Source organism: Jaculus jaculus, chromosome 17, assembly GCF_020740685.1.
Source record: "Jaculus jaculus isolate mJacJac1 chromosome 17, mJacJac1.mat.Y.cur, whole genome shotgun sequence".
NCBI lineage: Eukaryota > Metazoa > Chordata > Mammalia > Rodentia > Dipodidae > Jaculus > Jaculus jaculus.
The window spans coordinates 19,195,178-19,220,115 of record NC_059118.1 but is presented as its reverse complement, the minus strand read 5'-3'; the positions used below and the strand labels follow the sequence as shown (position 1 = coordinate 19,220,115).

Genomic DNA, 24,938 nt, shown 5'->3' with positions numbered 1-24,938 from the left:
CCTGATCTAGAGAGAGACTCTGCTTCCAAATAAATAATTTAATTCAAAAAACTATTTTTTCTTTATGTCCTTATTCCATAAGCTTTTATATTTTTTGTTTTTTGTTTATTTGTTTATTTATTTGAGAGCAACAGACAGAAGGAGAGAGAAAGAGGCAGAGAGAGAGAATGGGCGCATTACGGCCTCCAGCCATTCAAACGAACTCCAGATGCATGTGCCACCTTGTGCATCTGGCTTACATGGGTCCTGGGGAATCAAGCCTCAAACCAGGGTCCTTAGGCTTCACAGACAAGCGCTTAACTGCTAAGCCATCTCTCCAGCCCCTGCTTTTATGTTTTTAAAGATTTATTTTTATTTATTTATTAGAGACTGACAGAGAAAGAGAGAATCAGCATAACAGGACCTCTAGCCACTGCAAACGAACTCCAGATGCATGTGCATCTTGTGCATCTGGCTTACATGGGTACTGGGAAATCGAACTTGGGTCCTTAGACTTCTCAGGCATGTGCCTTAACTGATAAGCCATCTCTCCAGCTCAAGCTTTTATATTTTTAAGTTTTAATTCTTTTACTTTTAAACTTTTTAAATTATTTATTTATCTATTTATTTATTTGAGAAGATATTAGCGCACCATGGTCTCCTGCTGGAACTGCAGATGCATGCACCACTTTGTGCATCTGGCTTTACATGGGTACTGGGAAATCAAACCCATGCTGTCAGACTTTCTGTCAGACTTTATAAGCCTTTAACCATGAGCCATCTCTCCAACCCTTCTTTTTAAACTATTCTGCTAAAAAAACAAGCATACACATTAGTTCAGACTGTCTACCTCCACATCTCCTCAACTGGAAGGTCTTCAGGGGTAATATAAGGAACTGTACTCTCAAGAGAATACCTCTTGAAGGACTTGCTTGAGGCTGTTTACATTTAATTTTCAGGAGTTTTTGTAATCTTATTTTATTGTATTTCTTGAGGCAAGGCAGAAGAAGTAACTGCTGGGATGACAGGCATGTGCCAACATACCCCAGCTACTTTTTTAAATAAAAAGATGTGAAAGTAGAAGAGGAACTAATTAAGAAGAGGGAGAATATCTGAGGGAGTAGAAAGGTGATAAGATAGGGTAATGGAGGGCTAATAATAAAAAATACATTACTTATGTGCATGTGGACAAGAAAATGTCATAATGAAACCCATTAAGTATGATTAATATCTATCTCTCTCAAATAAGTAAATAAAAAATTTTTTTAAAAGCCAGGCATGATGGCCCATGCCTTTAATCCCAGAAGTTGGGAGGCAAACACAGAAGGATCGCTGTGAATTCAAGGCCATCCTGAGACTACATAGTGAATTTTAGGTCAGCCTGGGCTACAGCGAGATCCTACTTCAAAAAGCCAAACCAAAAAAAAGAGAATAATAGAATTGAGATGATTAAAAGTATCCTATAACAGGCATGTAAGTAAGTAACAAGATCATTTATTATCGTTAACAAGTATTATATACTATACATAATTGAATAGACTATACTTTAATACTTTATTTATTTATGAAAGAGAGAAAGAGGCAGAGAGAGAGAGAGTGGGCATGCCAGGGACTTTAACCACTGCACACGAACTCAACACATGCTCCACCTATGCATCTGACTTATATGAGCACTGGGAATCAAAACTGAGTCCTTAGGCTTCATAGGCAAACTCCTTAACCACTAAGTCATTTCTCCAACCCCATAGATTATATTTTTAAAGGACTGGCAATACAATAGAATTGTTTACAGTAACATCACATCACAAACAGATGGCAAATACACTGCACATTTCATTAGCTACAAGAGCATCAGGCAATAAAACCTTTTCAGTTCCATTATAATCTTCTAGGACCACCATTATATATTTGGTCCACCATTAACTGAAACATTATGTATTATGCATGACTGCATTTCTACATATTGGCAACAGACATTATAGAAAAGAAAGTAAGAAAAACAATCTCATAAGATACATTGTTCCATGGGGCTAAGGAGAAGACACAGTGGTAAAGGTACTTGCTTACAAAGCCTACTGGCCAGGATTCAATTCAAGAGTACTCAAAGCCAGATGTTCAAACTAGTGCATGAATCTTGAGTTTGTGTGCAGTGGCAAAAGGCCCTGGTGTGCCCACACTCCTCTTGCCCTTTTCTTTCTCTCTCTTCCTCCTTCACCCAGCCCCTATCTCTACTTGCAACTAAATGGAAATATCCTTTAAAAGATATATAGTTCCAAATATTTTTCCTCTATAGTTTGCCTTTTCACTCTGCTTATAATGTTTTTTATGCACAAATAAGTAAGTTATATAGAGTCTCATTTGTAGTTTCTTTTTTGTTGCTTGTGACTTTAATGCCGTATCTATGAAATCATAACTACATCCAACATCATGAAGCTTTCCTTCTATGGATGAGCATGAGGGGAGAGAAAAGAAGAAGAGAGAGAGAGGAAAAGAATGGAGTGAGAAGGGAGAGAAAGGAAGAAGAAAAATGGGAGAGGTGAAAAAGGGACAGCCACTTTAATTTTTCATCTGATTACTTAGTTTCCTTTGGCAAAGTTCAATTCAGGTCAGGCTTACAAATGTAGGCTTGAGAGAGAAACAAATAGCAGTAAGTGGATGGCAAATTGGAAAAGGAAAAGGACAATACTTCATGTAAAACAGATAAAAAGAATTGTACAAGAAGAATAACAAAATAAAAACCATTTCAAACCACCTCATAGGGAGTCATAGTCCCATATATCTGCCTGTTAAATTCCTGAGGAACATCACAGTCATACGAGAATAGAGAACTACTAACTAGAAGAAGTAATTTTTCTAAGGCTCTCAGTGAGGAAGATACAAGTGTCAACTTCATAATGATTTGTTTATACTTATAGTGACAAATCATCATAAAGTTCAGCTAAACAACTGATTCCCAAGAAGAGGAACTGGCAATAGAGGATCTTTATTTCTCTCAAACATGCACCAATTTTGCCTTTTTGTTTTGTTTTGTTTTGTTTTTCGAGGAGGTCTCACTGTAGGTCAGGCTGACCTGGAATTCAGTACGTAGTCTCAGAGTGGCCTCAAACTCATGGCAATTCTCCTACCTCTGCCTCCTGAATGTTGGGATAAAAGGCATGCAACACCATGCCTGGCCTAATTTTGTCATTTTTGAAAATGAAAGTCTATGGAGGAACTATGTCAAGTACTGTATTGACAAACAAGTATTCTAAATGTTCCAGAGGATAGCTTGGCAGTATTTCATGCCAAACAACAAATTATAGTATATCTATATCATAGAATGGAATTCATTAAAATATTTTACATGTAAGAAAATGTTAATGGTATACTATACTTAAAATAATTGGATCAGAATAACAATTTTAAATGCCTACTTACTTGTATAAGCAAAAAAAAAAAAAGGCTAGAAAGACATGTCAATATGTTAGGAGTTATAGCTGAGTAACAAAAACAAGATGTCACCTGCATTTTCTTTTTGTGTGTGTTTTTCAATATTTACTGTCATTTCTATAATTAATATGCATCTTATATAATCAGAGGAAAGTCAACATAGATAAGTCATAAACATCAAATGTATTCAACATATTGAATTCATAATATAAGAAAGACTAGAACATATTACATCTTAGAAAAACTTCAACCTAAATAGACAACATCTCTTCTTGGTGCTTTTAAAGTTGGAAAAGTCACTTATCACAAACCAGATTCCTCAGTGATGTCAAATGAAAGGTAATGATGTAAATTCAATCTGCACCACAATTACCGGATGCAAGATTTCTGAATCACTGTTGTGGTTACTAGAAAACTTGAGGTGAGATAGAATAGATTCCTAACAAAATTTTAAGGCTCTCACCCAAAATCTGTTATTTGAACTCAGCCATAGGCAGAAAAATCTCTTAACATGCTCAAGAAAGAAAAGACCAAGAATAAAATTATATTCACAATGCCAGAAATGCCTAATGATCAAATATTATTAAATTCACAGTCTACCTTTTAGAAGATTCTCAGGAGCTAAGTCCTGATGATACAAACAAGAAGACAACTCTTTGTCCTAAAGCAGCTCAGACCTCTGAGGCAGAGATGCAATTAAGCATGACATAAAGGAGTAAGTGGCATACCACAAGTTGGTACCTACTGCAGCCAGAGCAAGAGGCAGCATTTACCTTTATCAGTCAGAACTACAGAAGGCATCAGAGAGGACATGAAAGTTGGGCTTTTTCAGATGGCATTCTCCAGGCAGAAAAAAAAAGTAGTCACAGAGCTGGGTGTGGGGGTGCATGCCTTTAATCCCAGCACTCAGGAGGCAGAGGTAGAAGGATCGCCATGAGTTTGAGGCCACCCTGGACTACATAGTGAATTCCAGGTCAGCCGGGGCCGGAGTGAGACCCTACCTCAAACAACCAAAAAAAAAAAGTAGTCACAGCATGTCAGTCATATTATAACAACCAGAGTGTGGTAGTTTGACTGTATGTTGCCCATAAACTCAGGGGTTTTATCAAACCTTATAACTTGGGTCTCCAGCCACTTGGCTGGAGGAGGTGTCACTGGAGGCAGATCCTGGGGTCCAGAGCCCAAAGGTGTGGAGAACAGTGTGAACCGGACAGGGGCCTAGTGGGGTTTCTCTCTGGTTGGATCTATGGAAGTAAGCATCTTCTTACACCATTACTGGTGGAACTTCCCCTTGGATCTGTAAGATGAAATAAATCCCTTTCTCCCCTAAATTGTGCCTGATTTGGATGTTCATCAGAGCAACATGAAACTGTCCCTAACAGAGTAAAACTAAGGTGGAAAAATTCACAGGGCTTTCTGGAAAGGTAAATTGTCCAGCATATCAACATTCCATCGTTGTAACAAATTCCTGACCTAAACCATCCTTTCTTTTTGGTGTGTGTAGTATGTTATGGATGGGGTGCACACAGGGGTGGTGTATGCATGTGGGTGCGCAGATGCACATGCTCACACATGAGCAAGCTAGAGCAGGACACTCAGAGTCTCTTTCCAAAGCTGTAGCTTGCAGTTTCTGGTTAGACCAGCTGACCAGTAAAGCTCAGCAATCCTCGTCTCAACCCCTTCAGCATATGGATGACAGGCATGTGGCCTGGCTTTTTACATGAAGGCTGGGAATCAAACTCTAAGTCCTCATACTCGCACAGCAAACACTCTTACCTGTTGCACCATCTTCCCAGCCCAGGAAATAATCTTCTACACAGAAAAGGCTATCTTGGCTCAGAGCTCTGGAAGTTTCAGCCCATGATTGGACAGACTTAACTCACGGTCTCAGGAGTTGACAGTGCATTGTGGCAGGAGCACATGATACAGAAAAGAATTCACCTCATGGCCAGGAAGCAAGACAAGAGAGAAAGGAAGGGACTAGAGTCTCATTCTTCTCTTTTTCTTTTTGCTTGTGTTTATGTAATGTGGTGTGTGGGGCGGGTATGCACATGTATGTGCCCTTGAAACACCCATGCACTCACCTGCAGCAGGTGAGAAAAGGAGGGGTATTTGCCTACTGGGGCCAGAGCCAAACATCAAGTTTTTCCATCACTTTCCTGCCCACCCCCACTTGAGCCAGAGTCTCTTCACTGATAATGAAACTTGCTGTTTTATGTGAACCCAGGAAAATTCCCTGGCCTCTAGGCTCCTTTGCAGGACTGGGGATATAGGTGTACATGGCCACACACAAACGTTTATGTGAGCTGCAGAGACTCAAACTCAGGCAGTTTCAAGCCCCCTAATGCCCTCATTCCTGCACAGAAAGTGCACTTAGCTGCTGAGCTATCTCTCCAACCTCACCATCCCTACTTTTTTTAATTTTTATTTATTTATTTGACAGAGAAAGGGGGAGAGAAAGAGAGAGGCAGAATGGGTGCGCCAGAGCCTCCAGCCACTGCAGACAAACTCCAGACATATGCGCCCCCTTGGGTATCTGGCTAACGTGGATCCTGGGGGATCGAACCTGGGTCCTTTGGCTTTGCTGGCAAACACCTTAACCACCAAGCCATCCCTCCAGCCTCCCCTTTTTTTGAGGTGGGGTCTTGCTCTAGCCCAGGCTGACCTAGAATTCACTATGTAGTCTCAGAATGACCATGAATTCTCGGCTATCCTCCTACCTCTTCTTCCCAAGTGCTAGGATTAAAGGCATGCACTACCACACCTGGTTTACCATACCTACTTTTAAGAGTTTATAGCCAAAGGGAATATTTTTAAACTATGAGTTACAAAAATCAGAGTTATCACCAATACTTCTTTAAAAACAAGAATAGAAAATATCAGAGCATATGTATGAAATACACTAAGTACTACATCATGAAACTTTAATTTTCTCCCTATGTATAGACATGAATATGTCATAAGTATATATAGCCATGCAAAACAGTAATGTTAAATTTCTTTCTTATTATAGAGATCATAGCCGAAATCTGTAAAGTAGTTATTCATCTACTAGGAGAGGATAAAGTACATATACTACTATAAGGTACAAAGTATTATAGGATTTGTCAAAATGTTTTTCTTATTTTTATTTACTTATTTAAGAGACAGAAAGAAGCAGAGAGAGAGAGAGAGAGAGAGAGAGAGAGAGAGAGAGAATGGGCACACCAGGGCCTTCAACCACTTTAAATGAACTCCAGATGCATGTGCCACCTTGTGTAGTCTGGCTTACGTGGCTCCTGGGGAATCAAGCCTGAGTCCTTTGGCTTCGCAGGTAAATGTCTTAACCACTAAGCCATCTCTCCAGCTCTATTACAGGATTTAATGAATAAAACACATCTTAGATAGGACTGGAATGATGGCTCCATGGTTAAGAGCACTTGTTTACAAGGCGTTCAATTCCCCAATACCCAGAGTGGCTCAAGCATCTAGAGTTCATTTTACAGTGGTGGAAAGCCCTAGCCCACTATTTCCTTTCTCTTCTGTTCATGTCTGTGGCTGGCTGGCTGGCGCACGCATGCTCCCTCCCTCCCTCCCTCCCTCCCTCCCTCCCTCCCTCCCCCCCCCCTTTCTTCCTTCCCTCTCCCTCCCTCTTCCTCTCTCACCTTTCTCCTTGCAAGTAAATAATAGATACAGGGCAATAGAGATGACTTAGCAGTTAAGGCACTTGCCTGCAAAGCCTAAAGACCCAGGTTCAACTCCCCAGAACCCATATAAGCTAGATGCCCATGGTGGTGCATGCGTCTGGAGTTCATTTGCAGTGGCTAGAGGCTCTAGCATGCCTATTCTGTGTGTGTGTCTGTCTGTCTTTCTCTCTCTCATAAATAAATAAAAATAAAATATTTTTAAATGATACAAATATTTTTTAAATACTTTTTAGACAAAGACAGAAGTATGGTCAAAGATCTACAAAAGGATTTACAAAGATAGCAATATAGGAGAGGATTCCTGACAAGAAAGAGTTCAAGAGATGAATGTATGGGAGAAATGAATCCTATGTAGGGAAGTACAACGAACAAATACAATGCAGTAAATAAGAAGTACTTAACGGGACTGGAGAGATGGCTCAGTGGTTAAAGTGCTTGCCTGCAAAGCTTAAGGACCCAAGGTAAAGACAGAGGTAGGAGGACTGGGAGGCAGAGGAGAAAGACTGCTATGAATTTGAGGCCAGCCTGAGACTACATAATGAAGTCCAGGTCAACCTGGGCTAAAGTGAGACTCTACCTCAAAAAATAACCAAAAGGAGACTTCTGGGTAAAATGGCTGCATAGGAATCATGCCAATCCAGCTTAAGGAGGGATTTAAGCAAAACCACAGCAAAATACACTCTTCTTCCAAAAAGTGAAGGTGTATAGGTTTTTATCGGCCACAGCAGAGAAGCAGGAGAGACTGAGATCTACCAGAAAGGAAGAAACCAGCAGAATCCCACCAAGGCATTTGTGGCCCAATCCGCATAGTGGCACTGAGCTGCAGGAGCAGCAACCAAACAAGGGGATTTTCCAACTTTATCAGCCTTCTTGCTGAGAAGTCAAGAAACTTGAAGGGGAGACTGCAGAGACCAGCTGAAGAGGATATAGGTGGGTCCAGCTGAGCAATTCCAGTACAACTCCAGGCTTCCTACACTCTCCCATCCCCCAACCATCAGAACCACACACCTCCAGAGAATGCATTCAGCCCCCAGTGGCAGGGCATCCAGCACAGCTGATCAGAGCACCAGCTCCACAGCACGACACGGAGGTATGGAGGTGGACACTCAGCATTAGTGAGATTGAAAGCCACCCCAAAAGGTACCGAGGCCTACTGACAAAAAGCAGGTACATAGGCTTGCACTGGACATACCAATCTCTTTTTCCATGTTAGGGCAGGTTATGGGTTACATATCCATGGTTGACATTGCCATTCACAATTAAGGCTATATTTGGGGATTGATTAGTGTTGCTTTTGATGCTTTCAGATTCATAGGGCCTTTGTCTTTTTCTTCTGTCATTATTGGGGACAGGGTCTGATTCAGATCCAGGCTGACCTGAAACCTATTTCAGAACAGAAATTTCAACCTCCTAGCTGACAGGATTAAGGGTATAGAGTAACACACACCCTTAGGAATTTTGGCTTTATAAGGTTATTTGTTGGTTTCAATCCCCAAACTTAAATACCCTGCGCTGGTTTTTATTGAATGAGTATATTGCTCAGTTGAATTTTAGAATTTTGTCAGTAAATTGCTCCACCAAGCCCACTAGAATATTTGATTAACAGGCAAGCTCAACACCTAGGATTACTTCTGTAGTTGGACTGGAGTACAAGAGCCACACTTGGCACTTTAAACTCCTACTCTGAAGGTACATAAAGTTGGATTTCCAAGTCTAAGAGCACTGCAGATAATTAGAGATCCCAAGCATCAAATAAACTCAGGATGCAAAAGTTGCTATATTATAATACAAGAAATACAAAGAATCAAGATAATATCATCCCACCAAAAACTATAAACCCATCAGAAATGACCCCCAATGACTGTTTTAGATGGAATGCCTGACAAAGATTACAAAAATATGATTTTTTCTATACTCAAAGAAGTTAAAAAAAGGAATCAAAGAAGAAAACAAAGGAATTAAAGAAGAAAACAAACTCCTGAAGGAATTCCAAAAGAAAAAGGACACCAACTTAATGGAAATAAGGAGGTCATTATAAGACATGAGAAAGGAAATAGAAATAACTGAAGAAAAACCAGGCAGAAATACTAGCACTAAAAAACACAGTAAGTCAAATTAAAAAAAAACACTGTGTGTCTCACCAGTAGAATGGATGAAGGAGAGAACAGAGTATCTAAACAAGAAGACCAGGTGGCAGATCCAATGCAGTCCAACAAAGAGAAAGATAAGCTAATAGTAAGGTATGCATGGGAATTTCAAGATATTTGGGACACTATGAAAAGATCAAACATAAGAATTCAGGGTATAGTAGAAGGAGAAGAATTTAAATCCAAAGGCATAGTTGGCGTTTTCAACAAAGTCATAGAAGAAAATTTTCCCCAAATTGGGAAAGAAATGCCCATACAGATACAGGACGCCTTTAGAACACCAAACAAACAAAACCTGGAAATAACCTTACCTTGCCATGTTGTAATTAAACTACTAAACATTGGCTGGAGAGATGGCTTAGCGGTTAAGCGCTTGCCTGTGATGCCTAAGGACCCCGGTTCGAGGCTCAGTTCCCCAGGTCCCACGTTAGCCAGATGCACAAGGGGGCGCACGTGTCTGGAGTTCGTTTGCAGAGGCTGGAAGCCCTGGCGCGCCCATTCTCTCTCTCTCCCTCTGTCTTTCTCTCTGTGTCTGTCGCTCTCAAATAAAAAAATAAAAACAAACTACTAAACACACAAACCAAAATATATATATTTATATATATATCCATATATATATATAGATATATAGATAGATATATATATACACACACATATACATATATACATATACATATACATATACATATACATATACATATACATATACATATACATATACATATACATATACATATACAAAGCAATTAGAGAGAAAAAGCAAGTCACCTACAAAGGCAAGCATATCAGGATCACAGTAGATTACTCAACACAAACTTTAAAAGCCAGAACGGCTTGGAATGATGCATTCCAACTTCTGAAATATAACAACTGTCAACCAAGATTACTTTATCCTGCAAAGCTATTTATCCAAATTGAAGGAGAAATAATGACAGTCCACAACAAAAATAGGCTAAAGGAATTTATGACAACTAAGCCAGCTCTACAGATAATACTTGAAGGAATCCTTCACACTGAAGAGAAAGAAAAGCACACACATGAGAAACAGGAAAAAATAAACCAAACTCAAATAACAGTTAAAACAAGAAAGGGAAAACAAGAAACACTACAAAACAAGAAGAATGATGAAAATAAAAAATAACCAAAAAGAGCCGGGCATGGTGGTGCATGTCTTTAATTCCAGCACTTGGGAAGCAGAGGCAGGAGGATCACTGTGAGTTCAAGGTCACCCTGAGGCTACACAGTGAATTCAGGTCAGCCTGGGCTACAGTGAAACCCTACCTCGAAAAACCAAAATAATAATAATAATAATAGTAATAGTCACCACCACCAAAAAGAAAAAGTAGAAGTACTTAATGGTCAGAAAATAATTCTGGCACCCAGATGCCCTAGTATAATAAGTCTAGACAGAGGAACCTAGGGAAATTTCAATTTTGCTAACTTGTAAAACACACAACAAGCCATCAGATGACACTGAAAACTCAAATATGAACCACAACAAAGAAGTGTTGGACACAGAGTAAACACTTGATAAATGCTAGTTATCCCAACTAGTCTTAGATCTGTAGTCTTATATTATCTCTAAGATCCTTTCGAATTCTAAAATTATATAAATTCATGAGGAGCTATAATACAAGCTTTTATATGTAAGAAAAAAATTACAAGAATGTATGAGGGGTTGGAGAGATGGCTTAACAGTTAAGACACTTGCCTGTTACGCCTAAGGACTCAGGTTCAATTCCCCAGTACCCACATAAGCCATATGCACAAGCTGGCACATGCTTCTCAAGTTCATTTGCAGTGGCTGGAGGCCCTGGTACACCCATTCTCTCTTCCCATCTCTTTCAAATGAAAAAATGAAATTAACTATTTTTAAAAAAGAATTTAAAAAGAGTCATTAGTTCTTTTCAATATTAATAAGAATGCTCTAATTACAACTATCTAACCAAAAAATGGGCTAACCTCAAGGAATAGTGAGGCTACTAGCCATAGCTGTCTTTGAGGGGGAAAAAAGATCAAACATAACACCTTTAATCCCAGCACTTGGGAGGCAGAGATAGGAAGATCACTATGAATTGGAGGCCACCCTGAGACTACATAGTGAATTTCAGGTCAGCCTAGGCCAGAGTGAGACCCTACCTTGAAAAAAAAAAAAAAAAAACAAAACCTATTGGAGGTACAGTACTATTCCTTCACCCTAAAGTTCTGTGTTTATCATGCTTCAATTCTTCCATCAATATTGGTTCTCACTCATGTGCAAGAGCTTATGAATGAGTTTTGAAAAGAGAAGGAAAAACACATGGAATCAGGAGGTTTGAGATTTTATGGCACTAAAGGTAAACAAGAAAAAAGGAAGCTTCTGAATGGCATGCCCCAATATAATCATTTTCTTTACTAAAGTATGCTAATATGTGATATAGCAAATCAACTGCAAGAACCTGGACCACAGTTAAAATAATGTGTTAGTACATTTGTATTTATGAATTTAAAAAATTAAAATAGGTGTCAAGAGACTACTGCAAAAACTTTACAAAATCTTGCTTCTCCATACACAATGTGTCTAGAGGGGATATGCATGAGACTTGAGAGCATAATCATAAACAACTCTGTTCATTACAGTAAAACCATAACATTGGAAATAAAACCTTAATATAGACTACCTGGTGGTGCTTATACATTGGGAATAATTTTAGATCATTCTTATTATCAAAAATAAAGACAGAATTCAAAAAACAAACTATTAAAATTAAAAAGCAGCACCAATATTAAAATTTGGTATGAATATAAGGTAATTTTAACCTCAGTGATGATTCTTTTCAGAACCCCATGCTCTGCAAGATGGGTTTGATGTCCTTTCAAATGTGCCTAAAAATGCTCCACAGAAAATGTTGCCATGTTTGCAACTTAATGTTTCGAAAACATACTTCAATATTGAATAGTAAAAATGATCTATAAATCAGAAGTCTACTGAATATTGTTGCATATTAACTTCCTATTAAAATATAAAACTGAATGTGCCTGGCTAGCTGAGTCAGTAGAGCGTAAGACTCTTAAAATGTAAAACTGAGCATAGTGGCTCGGCACATCTGTACATCTGCAAGTTGAACTATGGGGGAGGATGAAGTAGGTGGGCCATTCGAGCCCAGGAATTCAAGAAGAGCCCGGGTAACACAGCAAGATATCACCATATTAAAAAAAAGTTGGTAAATTCATGCTGATTATTGTCTGCTTTGTAAAATAAGAGGTGAAGACAAATCCTTTTAGTTTGAGAAGCTACTCAGTGTTTACAAAATTAAGACTTATTTCCTCCCTACTAACACACCATTAGTCCCAGAACTAAAGATCACCATGAGTTCAAGGCCAATCTGGGACTACATAGTGAATTCCAGGTCAGCCTGGGCTACAGTGAGACCCTACCTTAAAAAAACAATTGCCTTCACCTGGGTGTGGTGGAACATGCCTTTAATCCTAGGAGGCAGAGGTAGGAGGATTGCCATGAGGCCACCCTGAGACTACATAGTTAATTCCAGGTCAGCCTGGGCCAGAGTGAGACCCTGCCTCAAAAAAAATTGCCTTCTAGGGCTGGAGAAATGGCTTAGCAGTTAAGGTGCTTGTGTGAGAAGCCTAAGGAGTCATGTTCAAGTCCCCAGGTCCCACATAAGCCAGACACACAAGGGATGCAAGCACACAAGGTCGCACATGCACACAAGATAGCACACGTGTCTGGAGTTCAATTTCAGAGGCCAGATGCCCTGGCATGCCAATTCTCTCTTGCACATGCTCTCTCTCATTCTTTCTGTCTCTGACAAAAAAAATAAGGAGTTTTTTTGTTTTTTGTGTTTTTTTAATTGCCTTCTAGAAGCCAGTCCCCAGACAGCCTGTCTAGTGCTGGAAAATGCTACATGAGCTACTGGGGTTAATGGCCAACAACAGTCTGAGCAACAGAGGTCTCAGCTACTCAGAAGCAAACACGCTGACACTACGTACACACCACTGCAATAGTGGCACACAGCCTCTGTGGGTAACCAAGAGCTTTCTGATTGGCTAAGAGATCTGCTCAGTGTAAAGGAACCCATATCTGGAATTGGGTACCAGATGAGAATCCTATGAAGACAAAGATTATTTCTCCAGTGTCAAGCTCTCACTAGTCTTTGGCTAAAAGAGGAGTAACATACATCAAATTCTCCCTAAATTAATAATGCTTATCCCATCTAAACTATGCTGACTTCACTCTCCGTTGGAGAATCTGTTCTTCTTTTTCAGAAGGTAGTTGAGACCCAAGGAGATAAACTACCCCTCACACTTCAGCCAAGCCACAGCTGAAACCACAGAAGAATGCGGAGACGAGCAAGAACGCTGCTGCTTCTGTACTGTTCCTGACAACCAGCACCAGGGTTTAGGAGACAGACCCTGAGGATACTCAACACCTGCCAAAGCAGAGATCCAGAGCTCATCACTGAAGCAGACATTAAACTCACCCACCACACGGCTCAGGGATTTTACAGAAGAGGGGGCAGAAAGAGTGTAAGAGCCACAGGTTGAGACATCATGCCCAGAGGCATTCCCTCCTCAAAAAATAACTGACTGCTGCTCCCACAATGCATAAATTACAACCTCATGGGGAATACCACACCCTACTGAGAAGTGTCCCCAACAGAATAGGGGCAGGGACTAGGGAAGAGAGGGTACCAACACATGATGTACCCATGTGAAACATCTTGTTAATAATAATAATAAACAAAAAATAAATAAATGTTACATTAAAAATGCCTTCTAAATTTATCATGCCCTGTTTGTGAACTCATTATCAACATAAATTATTACATTTAGTAACAGTAATAAATACTATGTGGTCTTATTAAATGTCTAATATGGAAAAAAATCCTTAAATATATCCATCTAGTTTAAAATGAAAAGTCTGTACACTGTGTCTCAACTTTCAAGCCAGCCATATACTACTGACAAATCTCATTGAGGTAAAAGGCTCTAATAAAATAATCTGGGTGGTGGTTATTACTTTCTAAAATCTTCTAGGGTTATTATAATACTTAATCTTGTTAGCTTGATCGGATTGAAAGAAACTAAGACATTAATAAAGCATAGCTTTGGTCAAATTAGAGGGCGGTTGGTTAGAGAACCTTCTCTTTTCAGATGGCAGTGACCTTGGGATGACTTAGAAGTCACCATGGTGCTGAGAAGAAGTGACAGAGAAGTGCTCAGCACTGCAGTATCTCTATCACACCTTCCAAGGCTCAGGGACAATTGCAGAAGAGATGGCGGAAAGAATGTAAGAGCCAAAGAAAAAGTAGGACTCCTTACAATGTGCTCCTCCAGACATAAAACGGCCTGGATATCCATGACCCTGCAGTGCCTGACACTACCTACTCAAGACCATCATAATAGTAGAAAAAGATCATGACATCAAAATAAAAGAGAAACTGATTGACACAGGGAGGGGATATGATGGAGAATAGAGTTTCAAAGGGTAAAATGGAGGGAGGGAGGGATACTGTTTACAATCATGGAAGTTGTTAATAAAAAAAATTTTTAGGGCTGGAGAAATGGCTTAATAGCTAAGGTGCTTGCCTGCAAAGCCAAAGAACCCAGGTTCTATTCCCCAGGACCCACGTAAGCCAGATATGCAAGGTAACGCATGCCTCTGGAGTTACTTTGCAGTGGCTGGAAGCCCTGGTGCTCTCTCTCTCTCTCCTTGCAAGTAAATTAAAAAAAAAAAAAATTTAAAGCATAGCTCTTGGAGTGTCTTTAGGAGCTTTTGCAGAGACTGTTAGATCATGAGGTCTTTGACCTAATCAATGGCTTGACCCATTGACCAACCCAAAATTTGAGTCATTAGAAGGTGGTAGATCTATGGAGGCTGAGGCCTGGTAGGGAAGTGGGTCACTGAAAAGTACCTTTGCAGGGTTTATCTTAGCCTTGGCCACTTCCTGTTACTCCTCTTTGCTTCCTGCCTGCCTTAAGGTACAGCTTTATTCCATCATGTCTTTCCTTAGTTATTTCTCTCTTTGCCTGTGTACTGACCAAAAAGAACAGGTGACCATGGACTGAGACCTCTGAAATTCAAGTCAAAATAAATCCTTTCTCCTTTGCTTTTCTCAGGAATTTGTCATAGTGATAAAAGTCTGGCTAGCACAATATTTTAAATGTTTTATGTGATCATTTAGCATTACTTGAAAAATTAAAAACAGTGAGTATCTCTAGTTTGGAAAAAAGACACACAAGAGCAAGTATAAACAATGGGTATTTTCTTATATTCTACTAGAGAGAATAAAAACTGCTTCAACAGTTTTAGAAAATCATGTGTTCACATATATCCATAGACTACTGTGTTCATATAGTTTGAATAAATAATCATAGTTTGAGAAAATCTATATTAGAAAGCTAATGCAAAGTGTAGAAAATATTTTTATGTACATTCTAGCATGTTAATAACTTTTTCTTAAAACTGTTATATGGCTGAAGAGGTGGCTCAACAGTTAAGGCACTTGCCTGCAAAGCCTGACGGCCCAGGTTTGATTCCTCAGTACCTATATAAAGCCAGATACACGAAGTGGTACATGTATCTGGAACTCGTTTGTAGCAGCAACAGGCCCCAGTACATCCATTCTCTCTAACCCTGCCCCCTCCTGCTTGTAAATAAATAAGTAAACAAATGGACACAGAAATAATTTAGTGGGCTCATCTTCCACAATAACTTTCAATAGTGGTTATAAACAGTATGTAATAACTTAGAAAATGCTCCTTTTTTCTTGTGGTACTAAGGATTTGTATTGGTTACTTTCTTGGCGAGACTAAACACTTGACTAGAAGCAACTTAGAGGAGGATTTATTTTGTCTTGTGGTTTGAAGGGTATAGTCCTGGCACGATGGTGAATGCATGGCAACAGGACCATGACATGTCAGGAAGCAAACAGTTGAATGCTGGTGCTCCTCAACTTTCTCCCTTTTCTCCTTTTCTTCAATCTGAGTCCCCAGCCCATGGCACCAACCACATTTAGGGTGGCTCAGTCTAACCTTTCTAGAAGTGTCTTCGCAGACACAACCTAAGTATGTCTCTTGGTTATTTTGCAGAGGAAAATGGTGGTTGATTTTTGGTTGGGCAGTTTTGAGAGAGGATCTTATATAGCCCAGATGGCTTGTCACATGGCTGATGCTAGCTTTACATTGGCAGTTCTCTTGCTTCTACCTCCCAAGTTCTGGGATTACACTCAGCTGTCTCCTTCATGATCCAGTCAAGTTGACAACAAGGACTAACCATTCTACGATTGAACCAAGGGTCTTGCACATGACAGATGCTCACTCTCCACTGAGTTATACTCATAGCTCAGGTGGAGTTTGAAACTGTATTTCATGGAATAAACAATAAACTGTATATACACCATGACTATGTAAAAATATATGCTAAAAAAAGAGGACAATATGTGCTGAAATATTCACAGACGTAATCCAATCATCACAATTATAGGTGATTTTTTTACCTTCTTTGTACTTTCTGCATTTTAAAGGATTTTTGCAAAATAACTTTGATTTGGTTATTTTCTTTCCAATATAGATGTCCTATTTTGAGTCCCAGGAAACTCACAGAAGGGAAAAACATAAAACTAGCTTTACTTTTTTAAAAATTTGTTTTTTTAAAATTATTTTAGGCTGGGTGTGGTGGCACATGCCTTTAATCCCAGTACTCAGGAAGCAAAGGTAGGAGAATCACCCTGAGTTCAAGGCCACCCTGAGACTACATAGTGAATTCCAGGTCAGCCTGAGCTAGAGTGTAACCCTACCTCAAAAAAAAAAAAAAATTAGAATTCTAAAGTCTCAGGTTCAGTTCTCAACTCAGCAGTTAACTACAATAGTAACTTAGATGTGTCACTTTAATTCTGGTGTAAGACTTCTGTAGAATTGTGAATGTGGACATTCCTCGTAAATACTACACCTATAATCTATAAAATATAGAGCATGTCCCTGCTTGTCAGAACCAAATAAAATTCTAGACAGGTAACATCTTCTCTACCCCTAGTGGATATCTTTACCGCTAAGAAAAGTATAAAGCAGGATTGCTGCAAGTTCGAGACCAGCCTAGGCTACATAGTGAGTACCAGACCAAGATTCTGTCTCAAAAAAACACCAAAAGAAGAGTAGGAAAAGAAGGAGGTGGTGGTGGTAGTGGAAGAGGGACAGAAGGAAAGAGGGAGGAAGGAAGGGAGAGAGAAGACAGGGAAAGAGGGAACAAAGAAAAAAGAAACAGTAAAAAGAACTGCCCCTTATAATAACGCAAGGCATTATGATTAAGCATAACATATAATATTTTCCATTGGCAAAAATATGAAGAGGAATATGTAATTGTTGCATGTCCAAAAAAAAGACGACTAGCAACCTCTGAGACCCATTTTCTTCATCTTTATAATAATCGACACGGGCCAATACAAGTAGTAATCCCTAGCAAACTAACTGATCAAGAAGGGACTGTGCCCTCCCCACACCCCTAAAGCCAATCACAGAATATTACAACAGAAAAGGAAGTTCTGGTGTCACCTGGCTCTAAGTGACGAAGAATAATTCAGAAACGTTATAACTTGTACAGAACTCCCATGTTAAAAATTAAAAGGCAATAAGATATTAATTACTATTAGATCTCAAAAGCCTTAACAATGCCAAACACAACTGAACAGCTGCAGTGGGGAAAAAAAAAAAAAACAACTCTGCAGCAGGGGCTCCTTCCCTCATCAATATCAGAACTAAAATATGTTATAACAATTCTCCAAACTGATGGGAAATAAGTCCAAGTTTTCCCTCCCTGATGTTGAATTACAAATTGGCAAACAGAAATAGAAATCTGTGCTCCAACTTAATCATAAAATCAAAGCTGAACTCAAAACATTTTCTCATAGGACCAATAATAGTTAAATGTTCAAGCTAACCCTCAATGCAATTAAACAATAAAACAAATGGAATATCATTTTCACCGACAACTCTTTACCATTATTTGGTACAACTTTGAAACTACTTTATAGATTGAATTACATTTTAAGAAAATGCCTAGAAACGTAGCTCTAACATGCTTATGGAAAAAAATATGCCCTGATTTTTAAACAATTTACACAATCGTAGTCATAGTTGAAGAAGGGACAGTTGAAGAAAACTAAGAGAAATAGAGTTACCCTTTTTAGAAAAAAAACAGCATAAAAATTATACCAAGCTATACCTGCAAAGGAAATGCCTTCAGAATAATTCATACCTAACGAGCTTTTTAAACCTGCCCCGTGCCCAGTGTTGTGCCCTCCACAGGAAATAACAATTTTTCTCAAGCAAGCACACAGTCCTAGGAGGCAAGAATTTCATTCCATCTTTTTTGGTAAACAACATACCAAATTCTAGTGCTTTAAGATTCACATATACTTATCTTGATTCCTTGAATTACCTTGAACTCAGAACCAACACACCTAGTGTTATTATGTACTAAAGGGGAAAGAGGAAATTAACATTTTTTAACTATATGGTGTGCTTTCATTTGGTTTTCATATCCCTATATTATCCCTCATTCACACATTAGGGAAATGGTGTTAAGTAACCTGCCCACAGCGCCAATAAAGAGAAGCCAGGACTCTGCATTACTTAAGAGTTCCTCCCCCAGAAGAAAAGAAATTAGTCAAGTACCACTGGACAGGTGACCACTTTCATATCAATTGCTTGTTAAGCAGCTCTGAAAGCAAAGTTAAGGGGAGAAAAAAAAATCAACTCCTCATTACAGTATCAATTTAGTATTCAAGGAATGCTTTAAAAGAAAAGGGTAAAATGTCCCTAGAGGTGAATCAAAGCGTTTGCATCATTTCCCAATTCCTTTTCAACAGACTAGAACTCCTTTCATCAGTTCCATCTTAGCACAGCTAATCACAAAGTTCAAAAAGTTACCTTTCAAAACAGAATTGTTTTCCTACCAGCATAGAAGACCTCTCTGTATGTCCTTACATTTCAGTAAATTCTGCTTTTACATAACTGGCCTGACAGCACTCCAAAACAATTGTTACCACTGCAGTTTAAAAAGTTACTTGAGAATGAAATGTGAACTAAACCTCAATTAAACGGCAGCAATAATGGAAACCAAATTTGTTTAGACAGATAGCCTAACAAATTTTCCATTATAAGCTTAGAAAGAAAAATACCTTGAACACTCAACATGTTAAATATTTCTAACTAACCAGTATGATAGGTGATTTACAATGATGCAAAGTAGCCAACACTGCTGTCATGTAATTGCCATGAAATGTTAACACTCAGTTCTCTAAATTACTGCCTATCCTTTGTAAAGAAATGGAATGTTTAAAAAAAATCATGTAGCTTTTGGAGTTTCACACAAGAGATTAAAAAAAGAAGATTCTAAGAGGAATAACGTTCTCATCTGAAAACAGATTTAACTAAATCTTGCCCACAAAATACACTAAACGTTGATACAGGTTCCTTATCTCTAATACTTAAAGCAAAACAAATTAAAACAGCTCCACACTGGCACTCTTATATGTCTGCAAAATTCCGAAATGAGAAAATGATGTCAACGTTATTTTTCTTTTTTGTCGTCGTCGTCGTTCCCCCCCCCCTTTTGTAAGACTCCAGTCTGAAGATAAATAAACCATTATTTAGACTCGTCAACTTAGATGCAGAAGTCAACTAAAATATCGAGGTGTGGGTGCAGAGGAAGCCAAGCTTCAGAATTTTAGCTGCTTGGGTTAAACTACCCCACGCCTTACATCAAAAAAAGAAAAAGAAAAAGAAAAAGGAAAAAAAAAAAAAAAAAACCTTCCCGCAACTAAGCCGGGGCCTTGCCCGTCGCCTCCCGCGGGCCGCACCTGCTGAGGTCGCGCCGCCAGCGCCCCCTGCCGCCCTCGGCCCGCGCCCGGAGACCCGCGCCCACGCCCGCATCCGCGCCCGGGTGCACCCACCCCGGGACGCCCGGATAGTGGGAGACGTGGTGGGGCCCGGAGGGGGTGTTGGCGGGTGGATGGGTGCCGCACACCCTACGAGCAAAGGGGGCGGTGATGCCAAGGGTATTATCCCCCCCCCCCTTTATAACGAGGCGGGGCCGGGCACCCGGGGCACCTCGCGTTGAATCCCAGTCACCGAGCAGCCAGGCCGGAGAGCCTTCCAACCTACCTACGCCGTATTTCTCCTCCTCGGTGGGGGTCCACATGGCCGGGGTCGGGTGCAACCCCCGCGGGCCAGGCGATCGGGCGACGGACTCGGCGGGGAGGCTGTGGTGGCGGGGTGGAGGGGGGAGTGGAAGACGACGGCCGCGGGCCCGGCTGTGGCGCACCGGCGAGGCACGGCGGGGGCGGTCAGTCGGGCGGGCGGGCGGGCGGCGGCGGTCAGTCAGTCAGTCAGGCGGCGGCGGCGGCGGCGCGGGGCAGCGGTAGGCGGCGCATCCCTCACAGGCCGTCCGGGATGCCGCGGCCGCGCCGAGCGCCCGAGCGCGAAGCTCCGCCGACGACGACCCGGGCACTTCCTGACGACGGAGACGCGGGCACGGACGCGGCTCCTCGCTCCCTTCACCTGTCCGTCGCCACAGCTCTCGCGCCGCCCGGTTCGTCTCCCTCACACGAGCTCCGGGGCTTGGGGTGTTTCTTCCCGCTCCCCCCCCCTTTTCCTCACACACACTCACACACACACACACATACACACACACACACCACACACCACACACGCCTCACGCTCCCGGCGGCGCCGCCGCGGCTCCCGCTCAGCCTCAGCCTCAGCCTCAGCCTGGGGCTCGCAGGACGCCCGCGCATGCGCCGTTTCCCCCGTTTCCCCCCCCCCCCGGCGCGCGGGGGGCTCGCACTTCCCCGCCCGAGCCCGCGCGCCAATCCACGCGATGCCGTCCCGCGCTGCCACGGGGAGCAGTAATCCGTGGACAGCCTGCCCCTCCTCGGCAGGACGTGGCCCTCCGCCCAGCCAAGCCTTTGGCTGCAGCGAGTGCAGGAAGGGGGTCGCGCAATACCCCCCCACACACCGCGCGCGCGCACACACACACACATGCACACACACGCGCAGGTGGAAGGCCGCAGGACAGGACCCTTCGCTGGTTTCCGTTTCCAGTGTCTCCTGCCGGACAGAGATGGCCGCTTGGCCCTCTGGTCAGAGAGGAGCCGATCCACAAAAGGAGGGGACACCATTATGAAACCCCATTTCCATTGTCGCCCACAGTGCTTGTCACAGCCACAGTACTCCGAAAGGGCCTCCTGTGCTACCCGGGGACCTGCAGGGTGGGGTTGTCTCAAGAGAATCAAGCGAAGTGCACTAGTTACTGGGGACCCAAGGGTGCCAGCTAGGCCAAGGATGCTTACTCCTGAGTTTCTCGTTTGTTGTTGTTTGTTGTTGTTGTTGTTGTTATATCCTGTGTGGTCAATGTCCGGGGCCTGAACAAACTCAGCATCCTCCCTAACAAAGAATTTGCGTTGGTGGTATAATGGTCAGCATAGCTGCCTTCCTAACAAAGAATTTCCTCACTGGACTCGGGTTTTCTACCCGTCACTACCTCTGATGCGCCTAGGATTATGCCTCCAAACATCTGGCTCCTTCCTAAAACTTACTTCCTCCTTCTCATCCCAAGAGTGCATTCAACTCTAGTGGCCGCAGATTGCGATGCCCCTGTGAACTGCGGAGCAGAGAAGCTGCCGAATCTATCTACATCTGGACCACACGGTGTCCAGCAGATCCATTCATCACTGTCACCAGCACTAGCAAGTCAAACCCCTGGTGTCATCCCTCCCCATCACTTGGGCAACCTCCTTCTTCAGAGTCCAGTTCAGCAAGTCACCTCCAAGAAACTGTCCTGTTCCCTCAATCAGCATGCTGACTCCTTCCTCCTTTGTTCGGGATTCCAGACTGGGTTCATTTGTGTCTAACTCTAATCCTTTCCCTCGCAGGGCTGTCAGTTGATTCCCTTGTAGAGGAGCTCCAGGCTGAAATCATCTTTCTGGCCCCTCAGCTCCCACCCCAGCATCTGACGCACAGCCATTACGTGTGAAGCAAGACTAGGACAAGAGTATCTTGATGGAACCGGACAGAGCACTCAACTGTAATCCTAGTATTCTGAAGGTCAGCCTGGACTACACAAAAACCTGTCTCTTTTTTTTTTAATTAATCTGTAGGTTTTGTGTTTCATGTTATGTGTATGTGTGTTTGTGCGGGGGAGTGCGGGTGCACATGTGCCGCAATGCACCTGTGGAGGCGAGAGGACGATGTGAGGTACCAGTTCTAGCCTCTCACCTCATTTGAGGCAGGATCTCTTGCTGTTCACCAGGGTAAACATCAGGCTAGCTGGCCTACAAGCTTCCAAGGATTCTCCTGTTTCTGCCTGCCATCTTCCAGCAGGTGCACCGGGATTACAGAAATCTGCTAGCACATCTGGCTTTAAGTAGGTGTTGAGGATTCAAATTTATGTCCTCATGTTTGCGCAGCAAGCACTTTATTCCCTGAACTCTCTTCCCAGCCCAAGAAACCCTGTCTTAAAGTATATATATGCTGGGTTGGAGAGATGGCTCTGTGGTTAAGGTACTTTACCTGCAAAGCCTATGGACCCAAGTTTGATTCCCCAGTATGCAAGTAACGCCAGATGTACAAGGTGGTACATTGTGTCTGGAGTCCATTTGCAGTGGCTAGAGGCCCTGATGTGCCCATTCTCTCTCGATCTGCCTCTTTCTCTTCCTCTCTTTTTCTCTCTCCCTCCCTCTCTCCCTCCCTCCCTCAAATAAATAAATAATAAAATATCCTGTCTTGAAAAAGTAAAAACATCTTGGCAATCCTTAGGTCTTATTGATTCCTCCTTCAAAGTGTCCTTAGTGACTGGTAACTCCTCCCGGGCCAAACTGTCCACACCTGGATTATTGCCACCACTTCCTGCCCACTCCTGCTTAGAAAATGTCTGTTCTGTAAATGAGTTTCTCAACAACCAGATGCATTTTGGGGAAGGGATAATAATGAAGGGTCCAAAAACATAACAAAGGAGATATCCTTATTGATGCAGCTAACTAACTATTCTAGGAACACAGATCCCTGTCCACTGACAATCATGGAGTGCATTTCCTGGAATGAAGCCACATATCCACAAAGCAATCCAGGGAGCTCCAACCAACTAGTGGGGTCAAGAGATGCAGGCCTTCTGAGCTCTTATTTCATCCTCTATTTCTTTCTTTCTTTCTTCCTTTTTTGAGGCAAGCCCAACAGACTGGCCTTTTTATTTCATGTGAGAGAGTAAGAGCAAAAGAGAGGGAGATAACTAGAGTGCCAGGGCCTCCAGCCCCTGCAATCAAACTCCAGACACATGTGCCACCTTGTGTGCATTTGTGACTTTACCCACTTGCTGCGTCTGGCTTACGTGGGACCTGGAGAGTCAGACAAGGGTCCTTAGGCTTCGCAGGCAAGTGCCTTAACAACTAAGCCATCTCTCCAGCCCTCATCCGCTATTTCCATTCAACTGTATGATGCATAAGACAGTAGCAGAGCCTATGGGCCATAAAGTTCACTCTACATAAAGTCCACTTTACAACTGTGCCCTTCAGCTCTGAGATCAGAGGGCACTAATTACAACTAGTAAAGGAAAAGAAAGGGAGACAAGGTGAGAAAGAGGACACTCAATAAGTTCCTGACTCTTTTATACTTGCTAAATTTAGACTGTTTTCTTGAAATGGAGCAAAAGGACACAGCACACATTGCGGAGGACTGGCCTTTAGCAGGACTATGCACCTGCTCTTCTGTCCTCATAGCATCTGGTCTGAGCTTTTCATTCCTCAGGCTGTCAGTCCAACTGACACCCCAGCAACCCCCTCACCCCATGCACATTCCCCTTCTAACCATGAACTAACTTCCAGTGTGTCTCTGAAAAGCAGAATCCTCATTGACCTCCTCTCCTATTCACAGATTCTTCCTTGTGTTCTTGCCACCACTCAGGCTCTTAGAATTACTAGGAACCCACTACATGCCTATGGTCCCCTGTCTCCCCATTTTCTGCCTGTCCTGCTTCATGGGTTCCTTCTGCTACCTCACCACCACTCCTTCTTCCTCCTCTCTTCATCTTCCTTCACAGAATCAGCCACGCCAAGTCCCTTGGTATCAGGGTACTTTGACTCTCAGTCTGTTGTCTGACATTGTCTCCTCCTAAAAATTGCTATCCCAGAATTCTCCAGGGCCATCCTAACACCAACTTCCCTGGCCCATGGCCTCTTCTGCTTAAAACTCCAAGGGCTGTCTCAGGGCCACTTTCTCCAGAAAGGTTTCCCCAACTATCCTCAGTGAGAGATTTTTCTTCATTAAGGTCTTCCCTGTGGAACTTCCATGTGTCTGCCTGGCACACTGACATTTATTTCATTCTTCAGTAGCAAAGACTTCTCTGCTTTATTTTAACCCCACACAGAAGCTAACATAGTACCTGCCACCAAACAAGAATTTAGCAAATATGTTTTGCCAAATGATTTGCCTATATGTTTACTGACACTATGATAAAATAAGCTAAAAGAGAAAATGGGGGCATTTACCTGAAGAAAACACAAATCCATAAGTTCAGAAGCTTGAATTAATTAGGATAATTAACATTGGTTTTAAACTTAAAAATTCAATGAGACATCTTATGAGTAACTATATAGACGATAAGCATGGCAGAACAATTTAGAAACAAAGAAATCTACAAAGAGTTTGA

General features: G+C 41.8%; 1 protein-coding gene across 6 annotated transcripts in view; it reads right to left on the bottom strand.

Annotated features, from left to right (window-relative positions):
- The window catches only part of Dock3 (dedicator of cytokinesis 3), a 455,655-nt gene extending 435,129 nt beyond the window's left edge, over window positions 1-20,526 (bottom strand). For 5 of the 6 annotated variants that reach the window (XM_045136510.1, XM_045136514.1, XM_045136511.1 and 2 more), the window contains exon 1: window positions 20,402-20,526. In XM_045136510.1, the coding sequence (XP_044992445.1) occupies window positions 20,402-20,438 (37 nt within the window). In that variant the 5' untranslated portion in view covers window positions 20,439-20,526. The remainder of the gene's footprint in view (window positions 1-20,401) is intronic. The other variant, XM_045136515.1, reaches the window with a different exon arrangement.
- Between the last annotated feature and the right edge of the window lie 4,412 nt (window positions 20,527-24,938).